Source organism: Vicia villosa, unplaced genomic scaffold (assembly GCF_029867415.1).
Source record: "Vicia villosa cultivar HV-30 ecotype Madison, WI unplaced genomic scaffold, Vvil1.0 ctg.000602F_1_1_3, whole genome shotgun sequence".
NCBI classification, from domain to species: domain Eukaryota; kingdom Viridiplantae; phylum Streptophyta; class Magnoliopsida; order Fabales; family Fabaceae; genus Vicia; species Vicia villosa.
In genome coordinates, this window is record NW_026705276.1 from 314,260 (window position 1) to 331,334 (window position 17,075).

At 33.7% G+C, this 17,075-nt stretch overlaps 3 protein-coding genes across 3 annotated transcripts; 1 reads left to right on the forward strand and 2 right to left on the reverse strand.

The window, feature by feature from the left end:
- Nucleotides 1–8,345: 8,345 nt before the first annotated feature.
- On the forward strand, nt 8,346–11,850 carry LOC131629745 (probable galacturonosyltransferase 12). Its single transcript, XM_058900521.1, has 6 exons — nt 8,346–8,931; nt 9,675–9,730; nt 9,824–9,979; nt 10,066–10,656; nt 10,772–11,074; nt 11,314–11,850. Exons 1-6 carry the CDS (start codon nt 8,721–8,723, stop codon nt 11,593–11,595), a joined length of 1,599 nt encoding a protein of 532 aa, XP_058756504.1. The 5' UTR covers nt 8,346–8,720; the 3' UTR covers nt 11,596–11,850.
- Nucleotides 11,851–12,046: 196 nt separating this feature from the next.
- On the reverse strand, nt 12,047–13,421 carry LOC131629746 (uncharacterized). Its single transcript, XM_058900522.1, has one exon. The coding sequence runs from the start codon at nt 13,271–13,273 to the stop codon at nt 12,230–12,232; it is 1,044 nt and encodes a 347-aa protein (XP_058756505.1). The 5' UTR covers nt 13,274–13,421; the 3' UTR covers nt 12,047–12,229.
- A 720-nt stretch (nt 13,422–14,141) lies between these two features.
- Nucleotides 14,142–16,347, reverse strand: LOC131629747 (transcription factor ILR3-like). The gene is made up of 5 exons (XM_058900524.1): nt 16,051–16,347; nt 15,340–15,402; nt 15,035–15,112; nt 14,762–14,924; nt 14,142–14,586 (listed from the first exon to the last, which is right to left on the reverse strand). Exons 1-5 carry the CDS (start codon nt 16,164–16,166, stop codon nt 14,320–14,322), a joined length of 687 nt encoding a protein of 228 aa, XP_058756507.1. The 5' UTR covers nt 16,167–16,347; the 3' UTR covers nt 14,142–14,319.
- Nucleotides 16,348–17,075: the final 728 nt, after the last annotated feature.

A 17,075-nucleotide genomic window follows, 5' to 3' on the forward strand; every position in this document is an offset into this window, starting at 1 on the left:
CAAAGACAGTCACACTCCCTACGAGGTCTGCCACCCTCAGAAGGAGGAAGAGGAACAAGTGCAGAAGCGTTTGGTTAAAGACTAGAAGAAGAATCCTCTTTCTTCTCGTATCCTAGAAAAAGATGGTGGCCGCCGCCCTAAGCCGCTGTCTATCTCCGGCGGAGCTTGGTTTTTCAGAGAGAAAAGAAAGAAGAGATGAGAAAGCGAAAGACATAAGAGAGAAAGAGTGTGTTTAAAATGATTTTTCTGATGTGTTTTCTTGCTTTTATATGGTTCTTATGAACCATCTTGATGAGGACAAGTGGCACATCAAGCGCCTTTCATCAGGTTTGGCCTTGGGTCAACTCTAATTGTGTGAGTGGATCCCCATGGGGGACTCACATACATGCCTCTTGACCTAATCTGTGAGTCTTTTGATCATTCTCATCTAATTGTCCAAATGAAAATTTATCTTTGACTATCTCTTGGACCATTACTGCGCCCCTTTGGGCTTTTTCTCTTTGGGCCTAAATTTATTACCCCGTTGACTCCCATTTCTTTTATTCAGCCCTTTTTTCTATTTCTTTCATTTTCTTTTATTTTAATTATTTTTTATTTTAGTTTATTAAATTAATTGGTTAAATTTGTTAAATTAGTTATTTTTTTAATTAATTTGATTATTTGACAAAATTACTTTTCAATTAATTGATCTTGATAATTAAATATAATTAGCCTAAATAATTAATTTAATCAATTTTAATCGATTAATTTTACTAACTAAAATGTCATTCCACTTATTTAGTTTAATTAAATTAATTAAGTACCTTGACTACTCAAAATCAACCACTTTCAAAAATTAAAACGCTTAATCCAACGTCAAATTGAGATTTGAAAATAAATTTAATTGAATGCGATGTGAACACGTTCAACACAATATTTTTCACCTAATATTAAGTCGAAACCCACACAAAATATTTTTCTTAATAAATGGATTGAATAGATGAGCTGGATGTATGTCTTACCTTTTTCTCGATTATTTGGACACAAGTTGTATAGTTAGGTCATTCAAATATCCGCGATCCGATTAAAATACGTTAATTAAGCGAGTTTAGTTAAACTCCATAAATAGTAAATGAGCGGGCTGGACGTATGTCCTACCTTACTCTCGATTATTTGAATACAAATTGTAAAGCTTGGTCATTTGAACTCACCTACTGTTAAGGAGTTATGACTAAACATGTTTTACTCTTTTTCAAGAAACGAATAAACGGACAAGCTGGACGTATGTCCTACCTTTTCCTAAACTGTGCATACAAATTGTATAGCTTGGTCATTTGACACTTGTATCCTCTTAAAAGAAAATTAACCAATCAAGCTATCTTTTTTCTCCCTAGTAGGACTGCGAAAACCTTTTCACAAATGAGTATGCTTTATCCATTTCGACATGAAATAAACTAACGTTTCAGCCTCCAAGAGCGAGCAACAAGCAATGTTTAACCGCTAAATGTGATTAAAGCATCACTCTTTAAAAGTAATCAATAAATCCATGGTTTTCTACCTTAAACTACAAAGCTCTGATTTCCTCCTTGCACCTCGAAATACGTAGGCATAGGTTTTTGAAAACTTGACAAGCACAATAATAAAAAATATAAAAAACCCTTTATTTCTTTCTTTCTTTCCGTATAATAATCAGAAGATCTCAGTAAACATATGTTAACACTCATTCATGGAACTAACTAAACGGGTCTCGTTTAGTACAACAGATGCGAAAGGTGCTAATATCTTCCCCTTGCATAACCGACTCCCAATCCTAATTTGGTTGCGAAAACCATTTTCCTTTCTTTCGTGGGTTTTATAGATATTTTCCTTTTCCTTTGGAATAAATAAAGTTCAGTGGAGACTCTTTTGTATATCAAGTGTGCGATATAATTTGGTATTTTTTGTGCCGCAACACTAATCTTACAAGTCAACTCTTCTTCCACCCTACCAAAAGTTCAAGTCCACTACTATAACTCATATCTACTGATCACCGATCAATTCTGGTTCCCACACAGATGATGGGAGAACTAAATCAATCTAGAGGAATGAACACTACGGACTTAGACAAAAATCCATATGAAACGTGTCTACATATTTTCTTATTGATATAGGTTCCTAACTAAAATCTTTGTGGATAATTAAGAAGTGGGAATATAAATTCTAGTCAAGGTAACTCATTTTGAAATATAATAGTGTCAGGACTAAGTCTCAAACATTTTTTTATATAACATAATATTTGCTTCACTTGTTGAAAAGCAAACGGAAAAAGTATCTATTTAAAGTAACTCATGACTATCAGAACTTCCCACCAATGCTCTTATCAAATATCTTCAGGGAAGTATCTATTTTTATCTGAGTATTCAACTCAGGGGGAGATTCTAATACTTTATGTTCTTACTTGATTCATCAAAATATATGAGTTTTTGTCATCATCAAAAAGGGGAAGATTGTTAGAACATAGTTTGGTTCTATATCTTGGTAATAATTTTGATAATAAAAAATACATAATTTTTAATAAAAACAAATATGCACTCTAATCGTGTGTTTAAATATGCATAAATAGTTAGAAGTTCTGAAGTACTCTAAGAAGAAAATGGAGCTAAAACAAACAGAAGTATTTGTCTCTTGATCTCCTTACTAAAAAGACCAGAGCTATAACAATGATTTCTCAAAAGCAGAAGGCTGCATTGAGGGAAGTTTACAAGAACAAGAAGTTCTGATGATAAATGCTTTACAAGCACCAATGAGCAAGCTGCAACACATACTCTGATAAAGAGCCACTATATAGTTATCAAGATCAAGCAAGTAACAATTGGAACATTATGACTATGGACAACATCTATATTTTTGGAAAGAGTATTAAATCGTATATTATCAACCTTCCAAAATAAGAGAATATGTCTCCAACGGATTTCTCAATTCATTCTATAAAAAAAAGACTATGATAATGGATCATACACAACTCTCACGCACGCTAAAGCTAAGAGCGTTCAAAATCATTTTCATACATTTTTATATCTCTTATTTTAAATTGTGCTATAACTTCGTGCATAAATCACAGTTGTGTGCAGCTTATTAGAAGCAATCTTGTAAACACGTAATGTCTTGTTGTAAGAATTGTTATTTCTTGAGAAAACTGGGTTGTGGTTTGATCTCGAGAAGACGTTGACAGTTATCTTCGTGTGTTGTAATCAAAGTTTTGATTAGTGAATTAAGACTTTATTGGAGAGAGGCAAAATCACCTTGATAGCATGGACTGGAGTAGTTTGAGTTTAAACGAACCAGGATAATCAAACGTGTAATACTGTTTTATTTTTTGAAAACCCTAATTCAAACCCCCTTGTGTTTTTCTTTTCTTTAGTGATAGGGAATTCGACTGCAGATACGCAAATTTAAACCCGCGGTATTTCACATGTATACTTTTAAGGGATGGAATTTCAACCATCAATCTACTAAACAAAAAAAAAAAGAATAGAAAAATAAAAAAAATCTTAGTATAAGGTTAGGTTATACACGCATATAATAAATATAGTTATAAATAGAGAGTAAATAAGGAAAAAAAGAGATAAGAAAAGGCTAAGGTAAAGAACAGTGGGAAACATACACAGATGCAAAGTATAATATGGAGCAATATGAAGAGAATATGAAGAGTGACACTTCAGATTTTGTGTGACATTAAAAAGTAAAATTATTTAGGATTAAATATATGATTCGTCCCTGTAAGTTGGCGAGAATTTGGTTTTCTCCCCTATATTGTTTTAAAAATGAATTGTCCTTGAATGTTGAGATTCATTTGGTTTTCGTCTCTAGCATCAAGTTTCCATTACACAAAAGTTACGTGGCAAATGTTTCTTATCCCATACACTAGTGATGTGGCTTGGAGATGAAAATACAAAAAATAATTCAAATTCATTTTCTTCTTCCTCAATCCATTTATTTTTTCCTCATGTACAACCTCCATTTTTGCACCTTCAGTTCCAATTTCCGTTGTCGTTGGTTCTCTTGAAGAAGGAAACATAATAACCATTGTTGAAGACATGCTTCATTGTGAATGATGACCTTTCTTTGTCTTCTTAGCTTCTTGAACAACTCGCTTTTCAACCCCTGGCAGCATCTCTCTTCCCTTCCCTCGGCAAAAACCATAAAAAGAAAGGAAAAAAATGGATATCACTCTCCATTCTCTCCCGTGTGTGCGTGTGCTTTCCTAACTACTACTACTTCTTAGTTATAGATAATAAATCATGAAGAATTAATCTTTTTTGGGATTCACTTTATTAACATAATCAAACTCAATGAATCTAGATAATAGAGTAGCCAAAATGACATGATATGGGCCGATCATGTGCCTACCCATCTCAACGAAAAGGCTAAAGGCTTCACGAAATCAATTATTTTGAGCATAGCCACCAATCAACATTATCAATGTAACAACAATGCATTCAAACATGGAATCAAATAAGTTTCTAGCTTTAGAAAGATTGTCAGGTTTCATGTAACCCATGATCATAGTGTTGGTCGATAATATGTTCTTGTGAGGTATTTCGTCGAACAGTTTTCGGGCAACAATCAAACTCCCATGTTGGAGAAGAGTCTTGAGAAGGAAATTGAAACAACATGTGTTCGGATCAAAGTCTGTCTTAATGATGGAATCGTCCACATGAACGTGCAATTATGAAGCAATTAGTGTGCCAATGTTATGTAGGCATTGATTTTCCTCGTGCATTTTGTTTGAAACAAATATATTTCTTAAAATATTTTACTCAAACAGAATGCATAGCTCAGTCGCTTGGCACTTGAGTTTATAGGCAAAATGTCATGGCTAATAATAAACTCTGACAATTTTTTATTTATTAAAATCTTGTTATTTTATCCTCTCAATTTATTTGTACATTTGGATCTAAAAAAAGTAAGTTTTTTTTTTATATTAGATCTAATAATTTTTACCGTATTGCTAGGAATATTAATTTGCATATGTTAATGGAGATTCTTGTGGAGAATATCTGTTTGAAGCATCGAAGTTGGAGATTTTTTTCCCCGCGGTAACAGGGATTGAGGGAAAAAATTTCCGATGATACTTTGGGACGGGAATTGGGAAAGTACCCCCGCCCCATGAATTCTCTGACTCCGACCATATTATTTAAATTTTATATTTTGTATATTATATAGTATATGATTATAAAAGTTTACATAAAAAATATTTTAATGTATTAGAAAATGAAGAGTCAATTTGTGTTATTGTTTCACTACCCAAGTACCTAACTCTAGAAAGTGCACCCAATACATAAAATATAGACACACTGTCTCCTCATTTTCTTTTCTCAATTATCCTTGTCTCCTCCATTCATCATCTTCTTCGTTCTCTTCATCATCACCACAACAACCACTCTCTTTGTTCATTGTGCTTGTAATTACTCTTCAAATATATGATAATAAAGAAATACTAGTGTCATAGTTTTGATCAAAAAGTATAGAAATTTTCTTAAGATTTGATCTCCGTGGGGATGGAAATGGGAGAAAATATCCTTTCGTGGCGGAGATTGAATATGTGGATGGGGAATAAATTAGGAGGGAGGTGGGGCGAGGAGCGAGAAAATATCTTTCGAACATTTCTTGCTTCGTTGACATCCCTACGTACTGCTACCTCAATTGTGACTACACACAAGTGCAGTAACAATAAAGTTGTAGGTGAAAACAAATTAAAATTTGTCATGTTATATACAATGGTGAAAATTTCTAAGCACCAACCATAAATTTCAAACTATCATAAAATAGAAATATGTATATTCCATATTTTGTTAGCCAGGGGTTTTAACATGCAATAAATTAGTCTCTACGAATCCAAATACTAAGATACACAAACCTATAATATGGTCCCAAATAGAACAAACTAGCTAGCTATGAAAATAACAATCATTTTCCCTTCAAAAGCATACCATGCATGACCAATTGAGTCCACAAAATTTTCCAAGGTGAGAAAATAAAAATAAAATTATTTTCATATTATTACTCTTGTGTTATAATAATAGTATCTTTATAAACTACACTAAGTAAAATGATTTTGACAACAGCATATGAATTCCAACATGTATAGTTCAATTTTGTTTCTTGAATTGGACAGGAAATGACTTTTGTGTACTCAAAGTTTTGTGTCTCTTGTTGACCTTAGAAACAGCAACTATGTTTCACTTCTAAGAAAGTGATGATGTCTTCATACAACAGGTACCAATCTTAGACCAACTATCTTCATCTATTTACCTATTATGTTCATATGTATAAGTGAAGTTATTTTATTTATTTTTCAATTTTGTTCTAGAAGGGCAAATTACATGAAATCCATGCTCATTTAGGATGGGTGCAAATCAAAACAAGGTTTTGAATTAAATTAATGAGAGTCATTTAGAAGTGTGTAAATTAAACTAATTTATACTTTATAAAATAGTTAAAGGAATTTAGTGGACGTTAAATTTGTAAAGAAATTCCGGCTAATTCTTCGGATTGGTCTGAAATTTGAGTGTACTTTTATAAAAGATTTATATTTAAATTCCGTTAGATGTTATCAATTTTTCTATAGAATGAATTTATATAAAATTTTGTTCTGTCTTTAAATGGACTCGGCTAATAAATAGTAAAATTTGGCTCTGTTTGGGAAGACAACTTTTCGAGCTTATAGCTTATGTCTTATGTCTTATAAGCTCATATGATAATTTAGACCCGTTTGGTAACGGTCTTTTCATCACGAGCTTATAGCTTATTTTACTAGCTTATAGCTTATTTTCCAGACGCTATTTTAAATAGCGTTTTAGCTTATGTCTTATACCTTATTACTTTTTCTTCCTTTTTTATCCTTATTATTTCAATTAAAATCCATTTTTAACCCTTATAATTTATTTTAATTTAAAATAAAATAATTATATATTAAATATCTTTTATGTCATTTTACATTTATAAGTTAATTGAACCGCTAATTTTACCAAACACTTCAATGAGCTTATAAGCTATCAGTCTCAATCATCCGCTATAAGCTATAAGTCATCAGTCATCAACCATCAGTCATAAGCTATAAGCTATCAGCTAGCTTATCAATCAACCGCTATTTTTACCAAACAGACCCATTATCTATTTAAATTAATCGGTCACAAACTCGAATATCAATTTTTTTAATTAGTGAAAAAAATATTTTTTGACAATAAACTTGATAATGATAAGACATAATTTGTTCCACCTAACACCATTTATTTATTAATAGGGACAAATTAGCAGTAATACTGAATCTAGTCAAAGAAACTTTTTCTAATTGCTAATTAACCCTTTATGATGTCTTTTTCTCCAAAACAACCTTTTAATAAGGGTTTCAACAACCTTATTTTCATATATATGTTTACACTTTTGTCCCTACAAATATATTATTTAGTCCTTATAAATCTATAATTTTTCATCTTTGATTTATATTCATATTTATATTGATTACTAAAATATATAATATTTTTTTTAATTTATCCATATAATCTTGATTAACATAATCCTTTCTTTTTATTCGGACTACATTAAACATAGCAAAGTGTTCAACCTTTCATAGGTTGGACCAATGAGTCCGCCAACTAGACTACAAGGACTTTTAAAAAATCATTCATCTTAATATTATTTTTGTCTAAGTGCACTTAAATACGGAATTCTGATGAGATTAAATATATTTGTACTAATATGATCGTACGTGAGATTAACAATCTAGTGAAAAATATAATCTTAAATAGATCATTATGACAAAAAATATCGATGTAGCAGACGTAAATTAATGAAATAACGTATCTGTATCTCTCTTATTGTTGGTCCATATAATACTTAAAATATTTGATTTTAGTTTAACTAAAATAAATTGCAAAAGATAAATTTCAATTAATACAAATTTTTCTAGTGACTACGACAAAACACCAGCAACCAAAAACAAAAAAATAATACATTTAAAAAGATTAAAACCAAAATTACTTTCATATACAGTAAAACAAAACAAAAATGGTATATTTCATAGAGACAAAAACATATTCAAACCTTAAAACATATTACCAAGAAAAAAAGAAAAACAAAGCAAAGATTCCTGAGTTTTCACTCCAAGTACTACGTCCTCAACCACACCCCACAGACAGAGATACTGTCATTTTCCATATACAACAAGTTAATTTCATGTCACACTCCAAACTCCAAACTCATCTTGAGGCAAAGCCAAGCATAGATACACACACACACACACCAAACAAATAAACCTTAACTTACATATCTTTTTTTCCCTCCTTCAAAACCAAGGCAATTATAATTAATAACACAAAACTTGAACCAAACAACATCTCCTCCTTCTTAGTCCAATGTCTCTTTCTCTTTAACAACCCTTTAGTTCACCTCAAAATGAAAAATAAATATAATATATTTTAAAAGTTCTCTAACACCATTTTGACATGCATGACCCAAATGCTAAGCAAGGTTAGGTGAGAGATAGCAACCTTCTATGACATATATCAAAACCTTCCTTTTACAGCATAACTTGACATAGTTTCTTGCAGTTTTTATTCCTCTCTCTTGTTGATCATACAGTGAATGAGTTGTGTGAGATGAAATAAGGAAGAGGTAGAACTCCAGAACCTGTTTTTTCGTTTGTTGTTTGGTTTGTTCCGTCTCGTTTGTTGTGTGTTTTTGGATTTGAATATCAAAAAATGCAGCTGCATATTTCTCCGAGTTTGAGGCATGTTACAGTGCTGCCAGGGAAAGGACTTAAGGAGTTTATCAAAGTGAAAGTTGCGTCGAGGCGTCTTTCTTATAGGATGCTGTTCTATTCGCTTCTGTTCTTTACTTTTCTTCTGAGGTTTGTGTTTGTTTTAACAGCTGTGGATGGCATTGATGGCGAAAACAAGTGCTCAACCATAGGTACTCTTTCCCGTCTCTCTATCTCTCTATCTCTCTCATCCATACACTTAGTTAGGCTGTCTGCAGTTACAATATCACGAATTCATTGAAGTTAGAAAGTTGGAATTCTTAAATCCCAGAGGTTGGCTTGTTGACGAAGACTTGAGACCTAAGGGTGTGCTCCCTCTTAGAGTTTCATGTTCGAATTCCGTTAACTGCTAACAATCTAATGCTGGACTAGTCCATATAGGACTTTGCTTTAACTTTTATTAGGCCTCGGCTAATAGACGGTCGGATTTGTCCCCCGGATTAATCGGTCCTAGGGCTAGATACTGAGTTTTCAAAAAAAAAAAGAGTCAGAGTCCATGAATGAATACCAGACGATTCATATGTTCAACTATATAAATTGAGTTTAGAAACAACTTAAATTCAGATTATGATTAATTAAATATAATGCTTGTATCATATTTTGGCTGCAGGGGAAAGTTGCATATGCATTAGTTTGTTTTTGTTTAATTATTAGCTGATATTAAGTTTGCTTATATGAGCAGAAAATGTACTACTATTCTTTTTATATTTATACCTCACCAAGCCACTGCAAGATCAGAGTGAAAACTGTGAATCTGTAATGAAAAACATAGCAAACAATAAATCAAATAACTGAGAAAAGTTTCTTTATACTATCACTTATGTCAGAACTGTACTTTATGTATCTTGAATTGGTATAGTAGTTACTGTTGATTAACTTCATTCTATATTTTCAGGTTGTCTAGGAAAAAAATTAGGGCCAAGGATTTTGGGTAGACGACCTGAATCAAGTGTAATCTCTCAACTCTTCTGATAGGCTTGAATATTATCACTATTTTATTCGATTTTTCAATTATTTTACTTCGATTTTACTTCGATTTTTTAGGTCCCAGAAGTGATATACCAAACTTTAGATGAACCTCTTGGCAATGATGAGCTAAATGGAAGGGTTGATATTCCACAGACTTTAGAAGAGTTCATGATTAATATGAAGGAAGGTCGATATGATGCCAAGACATTTGCAGTTAAACTTAGAGAAATGGTACTAATCAAATAATTCTAGTGAATTTCATACCTTTCTTTTTTCAAGTTGAAGTCTCCAATAATGAAAAATGAAACATTTGTTAGGTAACCCTTATGGAACAAAGGACTAGGTTGGCCAAAATCCAAGAATATCTATACCGCCACGTAGCATCGAGCAGCATACCGAAACAACTTCATTGCCTTGACTTGAGGTTGGCGCATGAGCATACAAACAATGCGGCAGCGCGCCTACAGCTACCCTCTGCAGAACTAGTTCCTGCCCTTGTTGACAATTCCTACTTCCACTTTGTCTTGGCCTCAGATAATGTGCTTGCTGCCTCGGTCGTTGCAACGTCACTTGTTCGCAACTGTTTACGACCTAAGAAGGTTGTTATACACATAATTACAGACAGAAAGACTTATTATCCAATGCAGGCTTGGTTCTCATTGCATCCTTTATTACCTGCTGTGATTGAGGTCAAGGCATTGCACCATTTCGATTGGTTTACAAAGGGAAAGGTTCCTGTTTTAGAAGCAATGGAGAAAGATCAGAAGGTGCGGTCGCAGTTTCGAGGAGGTTCATCAGCTATAGTTGCAAATACCTCTGAGAAACCAAATGTTATTGCGTCGAAATTGCAAGCACTCAGTCCTAAGTACAATTCAGTCATGAACCACATCCGGATACACCTACCCGAGGTAAAACGGATAGCTGGCATAGCAAGTCAATCATTTTTGTTTTTTCGATAGCTTATAACCAAGTAAATATTTTTGTTCCTGTGATGCTTATACCAATGACACTTTTTCATAACAGTTGTATCCAAGTCTTAACAAAGTGGTCTTCCTCGACGATGACATTGTGGTACAAACCGATCTTACACCTCTGTGGGACATTGACATGAATGGAAAAGTCAATGGAGCAGTGGAAACATGTCATGGAGAAGACAAGTTTGTGATGTCAAAGAGGTTGAAAAGCTATTTGAACTTCTCTCACCCTCTAATCTCCAAAAGTTTCAGTCCCGACGAATGTGCTTGGGCATATGGCATGAACATTTTTGATTTGGAGGCTTGGAGGAAGACCAATATAAGCAATACATATCATTATTGGGTTGAGCAAGTATGTCTATCTTACACATTGATACTGTCACCGCATCGGTATGATAGAACAATCCAGATTTCAAGCTCGGTATTTTAGAATTGAAAAAAAAAAACGGCTTGTTTTCTGTACTGTTCAATCTCAATCCAACGGTCTGACAACGTAAATGCATGAATTTGTGACAGCAAGAAATCCAAATATACTTGCAATGTTTCATTATATTTGATAAATTATTCATATTTTTATTTTGCTTAATGCAGAATATTAAATCGGACCTGAGTTTGTGGCAGCTAGGGACATTACCTCCTGGATTGATAGCATTTCATGGCCATGTCCAAATTATAGAACCTTTCTGGCACATGCTTGGATTAGGATATCAGGAAAACACAAATGTTGCTGATGTTGAGAATGCTGGTGTCATCCATTTCAATGGCAGGGCAAAGCCATGGCTAGACATAGCATTTCCACAACTAAGGTCTTTATGGACAAAATATGTCGACTTCTCAGATAAGTTCATTAAAAGCTGTCACATTAGAGCATGATAGGGAAAAAAGCATGACTTCTCAATGAGTTGAAGAAAATGAGATAGTTCTTCTTCCACTCATTAAACCCTCCATGACATCAGAGACAACAAAGATATCGCATGATGTTCCTTTCTTGCTTAAATTTTTTACTTTTAACATACTTTTTTCTGCTGAAATCCTCATATTTTTTCTCTTTAATCCATGTTGTAAGTATATATTGAGTATTTGTAGATCATATATGTATGTATGTATTAATACAACAAGCTTTTTTGACCTGCGGCCTCGAGGTTTAACAATTAGCCTTATAAAAATGATGAAATAAAAGAGAGACCAAAGGATCACTTTATCGAATATCATTTTATCGAAATTGTATCTTGCAATTACATAACATCAAATGCTACATAATTACAATAATGTTTAACTATACTTATCACTATATGTAGAATATCAAGATCTTAAGGCATAGTCCTTGAAAGTAATTCGATTTCTCATTCAAAATTGGTGAGAACAACTGCATACAATGGTCATAGACTATAGACTCAAAGCATTGTCCTACATTCATTGTGACATATTCACAAAACATGTTAAAACTACAATTCATGTGAATCGAATACCTTGAAGATGACCGATCCTTCAATGGAATCGGTTCCATTTACTTTTTCCCTGTCACATTAGACACCAATCCCATGAAGAATTTCGCAGACTTTGTTATAGGTGAATTGATAGCCATCAGATTATACAAAACACTCTCAACTTGACCAATGGTTGGCCTAACCTTGAATGAAGAAATCACCTTCATTTCTCCACCTTCTTCAACAAGAACATTCCATCTCTCTCCGCTCACAGCCCCGTCTTTCACGCACTTAAAAATCACACCTTTTCTTTTGCTTAATAGCCCTCTTACCTCCAATCCCATAAAAGAATAAACTACTTCAAAGGAATTCACAAAACCACTTAGATTACCAAAGTTACCCTCTTCCTCAAATGCCCATTTTGGATTCATCATAACCACCGGCTTTGGAAAAACCCCATCACTCACCATTTTCACCACCGACAATTGCGAACTCTCTGGCGCCAAAAATATCACCACATCGGCGGAATTCAACTTTCTGGGGTCAGTTTTGGCAACTGAAACAATGTCAATGTGTTCAACTTGGTTGCTTGAATGAGACTCAAAGGCAAGAACTGCAGCTTCTTTTAAGCTAGGATTAGGCCAAAGGATTAAAATCTTAATGGGAGAATCTTTTCTTTTGACGGGTATGTCAATGTCCCCGAAAATATCAAGAGCAAGATTGGAAAGCGAATCCGGCGAGTCATCGATGACCGGGATTTCGACCTGGAACTTGGGTTGTTTCAGTTTCTTGATTTTGCCAAATAGTTTAGGGTTGTTGAGTGGTTTCTCTAAGGCTGTTGAAAGGGAGGTTTTGGCTTGAAGTATAGCATCTTCCTTTGAGATGGGTGGGTTAAGGGAAGAGAGTGAAGAGTGAATGAGTGTAGAAGTAGCTTTGAGGGGAACAGTGGGATTTGAGGGGATGCATGATATATGGTAGTATTTGCATAGATAATGAGTATGAAATGAGATTGATGTAAATTTGTTCTTGGAATATGCAGTTACGCATGGTGATGGCTTGGAAAATTTGGTAGATTGTGAATGAGTTGAGTGAAAGTAGGATGATGATGAAGATGATGATGCCATTTAGGGTAAAAAACAGAGGAGCAAGGTGTGTGTGTGATTGTTTTGATATGAAAAAGTTGTCCTAAAGTTCTATCAGGATAAGATATCACAGAAACACAATAGTTCAACCAGTGGTGGAGGATAATAGTTATAACTTTCACCCTACTGTCATTGAAAAAGTTGAGTATTTTGAAAAAAAATATATCAAGTACAAAATAAATAATAAAACTATATCACTTTAAAAACAAGCTCACTGAGTCACTAACATCAATCTCAAATGAATAAATCAATAATTAATGTTAAGTACTTAAATATTAAAAATTATGAATGTATTAAAATATCAACCTTGAATATATAAATTATTTATCAACGGTTGATGATGAAGTAAGCTTAACTGTTAACAAATAAATTAATGATTAAAAACACTTTCTTTACTGTTCTCTAAATGAACTGTTCACTTTGAATAAACAATATCTATGGCTATAATGAAGAAATTTCCATTAGCCTGATTTAGTCATTATGTTTTAACCATATATGAAATACATCAACTTTTCACATATTATTTTTGTTCATTCTAAAGAACCGTTTTGGTGAAACTAAACCAATGTTACATGTTTCTATACTTTGTTGAAAAATAAATTGAAAATATAAATGAGTTGGATCCTAGATGATCACTAAGGTCACAACAAACATCAAGATTCAGAGTCTTAATACAAGTTCTTACATAATACCTACCAACGAGTCTTCTCGCTCGGAGTAAGAGTTTAACTCACTCTTGTCACGTATATAACTCAACTCATTACCAACTGGACCAACCATTATTGGCCCATGTTAATAACTTTTGGACCCCAAAAACCAGCGATAAGTTTTAAAGCCGGGAGAAGACAACTAGACAAGCTTATAACATTTACATGCAAATACCAGCATTACTTCATAATAGTATTAGACCTCACAATAGCAAATACCAGTTATACATAATAACAAATAACTAAAGGGAAAGAGCGTATGGGGAAGGAATACAACTTTTAGGCCATTAATGGAATCCCAAAAAATTGTACAGTACCAACTTAGGCAACTGGTGGACGGAGCACATGATCCTGTGAGGTATCCACGGAGGCCGGTGGCATGAATTGCCACATGGCAACTCCTGGATAACTCATGAAAGGCATTAGCTTGTTGCTATGGGCTTGGCCTTGTGGAGCAAATGCAGCAGGGATTGCAGGAGGGTGTGTCAAGAAACTGGGTTGAGCATTCATTGATTTCACCTGCTGCTCCAGCTTCTCCTTCTCAGCCTTAAGCCTCTGTTTCTCATCGCGGAGTTCATTCTTCTCAACCTGCATAATAGAAAGAGTTCAATATTTAGCGTTAGATAAAGTCAATTCGATATTTTAGTCACAGATACGACGAAAAAGTACGGTTAAAGCGTAAAAATCAAGGGAAATGAAATTATCTATAATGTGAACCTTCCATCGTCTAAAGAAAGTTATGGTATATACAGTGAGGCCTCACCTTTAACTCTTTAATCTTCTCTTGAAGACCGGAATTAGAGTCTTTCAATTTCTGGGCTTCACCCCGCAACTGTGATACCATTCGAACAGCATCAGTCAGAATTGCTGCCTTGTCTGTTTTGGGTGGCCTTCCAGGCTCCAAGATAGAGCCTAATTCAACAAACCTATCCATGTCAATCGTATTAGATAGATGCCCCAAATGCACATCTAAAAAGACATCCACCAGGTAAAAAAGAATGAAATGAGGAAAGATGATGGGGATTAAAAATTTTACTTATCATTCAGCCTATCCCTCCGCTGCTTCTCTCGACATGCCTTAGAGCTGGAAGGAGCAGACGAATCCGATCTACCTCTGAAGTAAGAAAAAAAAACAAGATATATGCGACAACTTTTTATAATAATAAGTATCTGGATTGGATCCACTCAACTTTAAGAGCAATCAAGATTTTAAACAGGGACAGAAGATTAGGGTACTGGGGAGAGTAGTTCAGAAAAACAGGGAAAATAATGTCATACTTAGGCATCAGAATAACAACTAAATTGTTTAATGAGAAACGGAAGGTAAACAAAATAGTGTACCTCTTCTTTGAACCAGGATCTTTGATACCATCAGAATCTCCCAGAGAACCATCCATATCAACACTAGGAGCAGATAGTAACATATATAGAAACACAACTTAGTAAATAAATACTACAAGATGGGACTGGGAGATATGTATAAACAGCATAATTAATTCTCATTCTCAATCCAAAACCTAAAACCCAAGTTACAGAAACTGAAAGCATGGTATTAAAACGCAATCCACAACCATAAACATCAAAGCACTTGAAGTCTCTACGACTTCGTCGCAAACCGAAATCATATTCAGATTGCATCAGTTGCATTTGTTCACAGTTTTCCAAACACTAAGGATGCATATAGTAAATTTGCACACACACACAGATTAAAACATAATCACCAGCTCTTGAAACAAGGCTACAGAAACAATCAAATGCACCAACATATGCAGAACACAAGTTTCAAGAACATCATCATTAAGCAATTCAGTAGTTGAAGTTGTGAAACTTGCATGTCCAACCTATTTCAAGTACTACTAATTCATAACAACAACACCAATGAAAACCACAACAACTTATAAGAATCACAAATTCAAATATTTCGCAGCAAAATCAGAACTTTCTGTAAACCCATACTTAAAAATTCAAAATTTCACAAAAGCAAAACAGTTTTCTACAAATTTGAAGCAAGGGGATAATAAACCCTAATTGGGGAACGATGGGATTACCCACCAGACATTGATAGGATGTTGTGGTGGCCACGTGAAGGCAAAGGAGCCATCAGAGACGGGAATATCGTCAATCAAAGCATAATCGAAAAGCCAATTGGTGTTTTCCGGCGAAACCATTCCCGGAAAATTGTGAATTTTCCCGGCGGTGATTATTTTGTTTTTAATTTTTTTTTTTAAATGATGAAGTGATTATTGTTTTTTATTTGTGAGACAGAGAGAGAGAGTGAATGATGATTGAAGAAGGACTCGGTTGAAAAATGAAAAGCACGTTTGGGGGTTGATAAAAAAAGTGATTATTTTTTTTTAAATAATTGGTTTTTATGGTAATAAAAAAAAGGGGAATGGGAATCTAATGCTTATGCGTGTGAGAGTGAGTGATGTGATGAGATACGAAGAAAATGGAAGTTTTTGTGATATAAATAAGTGCAAGTGCTCTTTAGATTCTTTTTCAAGTAAACGATACTCGGGTTAGAGGTTCACCGTTACAAATCACATCATAAAAAGATCAAGATTTATATCTCATAACAAAGATAGGTTTCATAGCATAGGAGAGGATATTTTTAGACTTCAAATTGATTGTTGAAAAAAATTTGACGTGACAAAAATAGTTCGTGTATATTGTTTTTGTGTGAAAGACACAATTTTGATGGGGAAGTTGCCGATGTTGAAGTATGTATGTTAAATTTTGGGATGTTAATAGTGTTTGAAGGATATTTTTCTGCTCTCCATTCCATCCTTGAACTTTTGAACTTCATGGAAGGATGTTGAATTATGTATCTTAAACTTAGGGATGTCAATAGGGAAAGAGAATGTTCAAAGAATACTTTTAGGCTTTTGGTTCCGTCCTTAAATTTATTTTTGATTTTCCTCTCTAATTTCTATCACGGAGGAATATTTTTTTCTATCCTCATTCTCACATGTCACCACGAAAATCAAAGCTTAAATTTTTTTTTTTTATACTTTTTATCAAAACTATGACATTAATATTTCGTTATCTTTTTTCCTTTTCTTATAAAAATAACACAT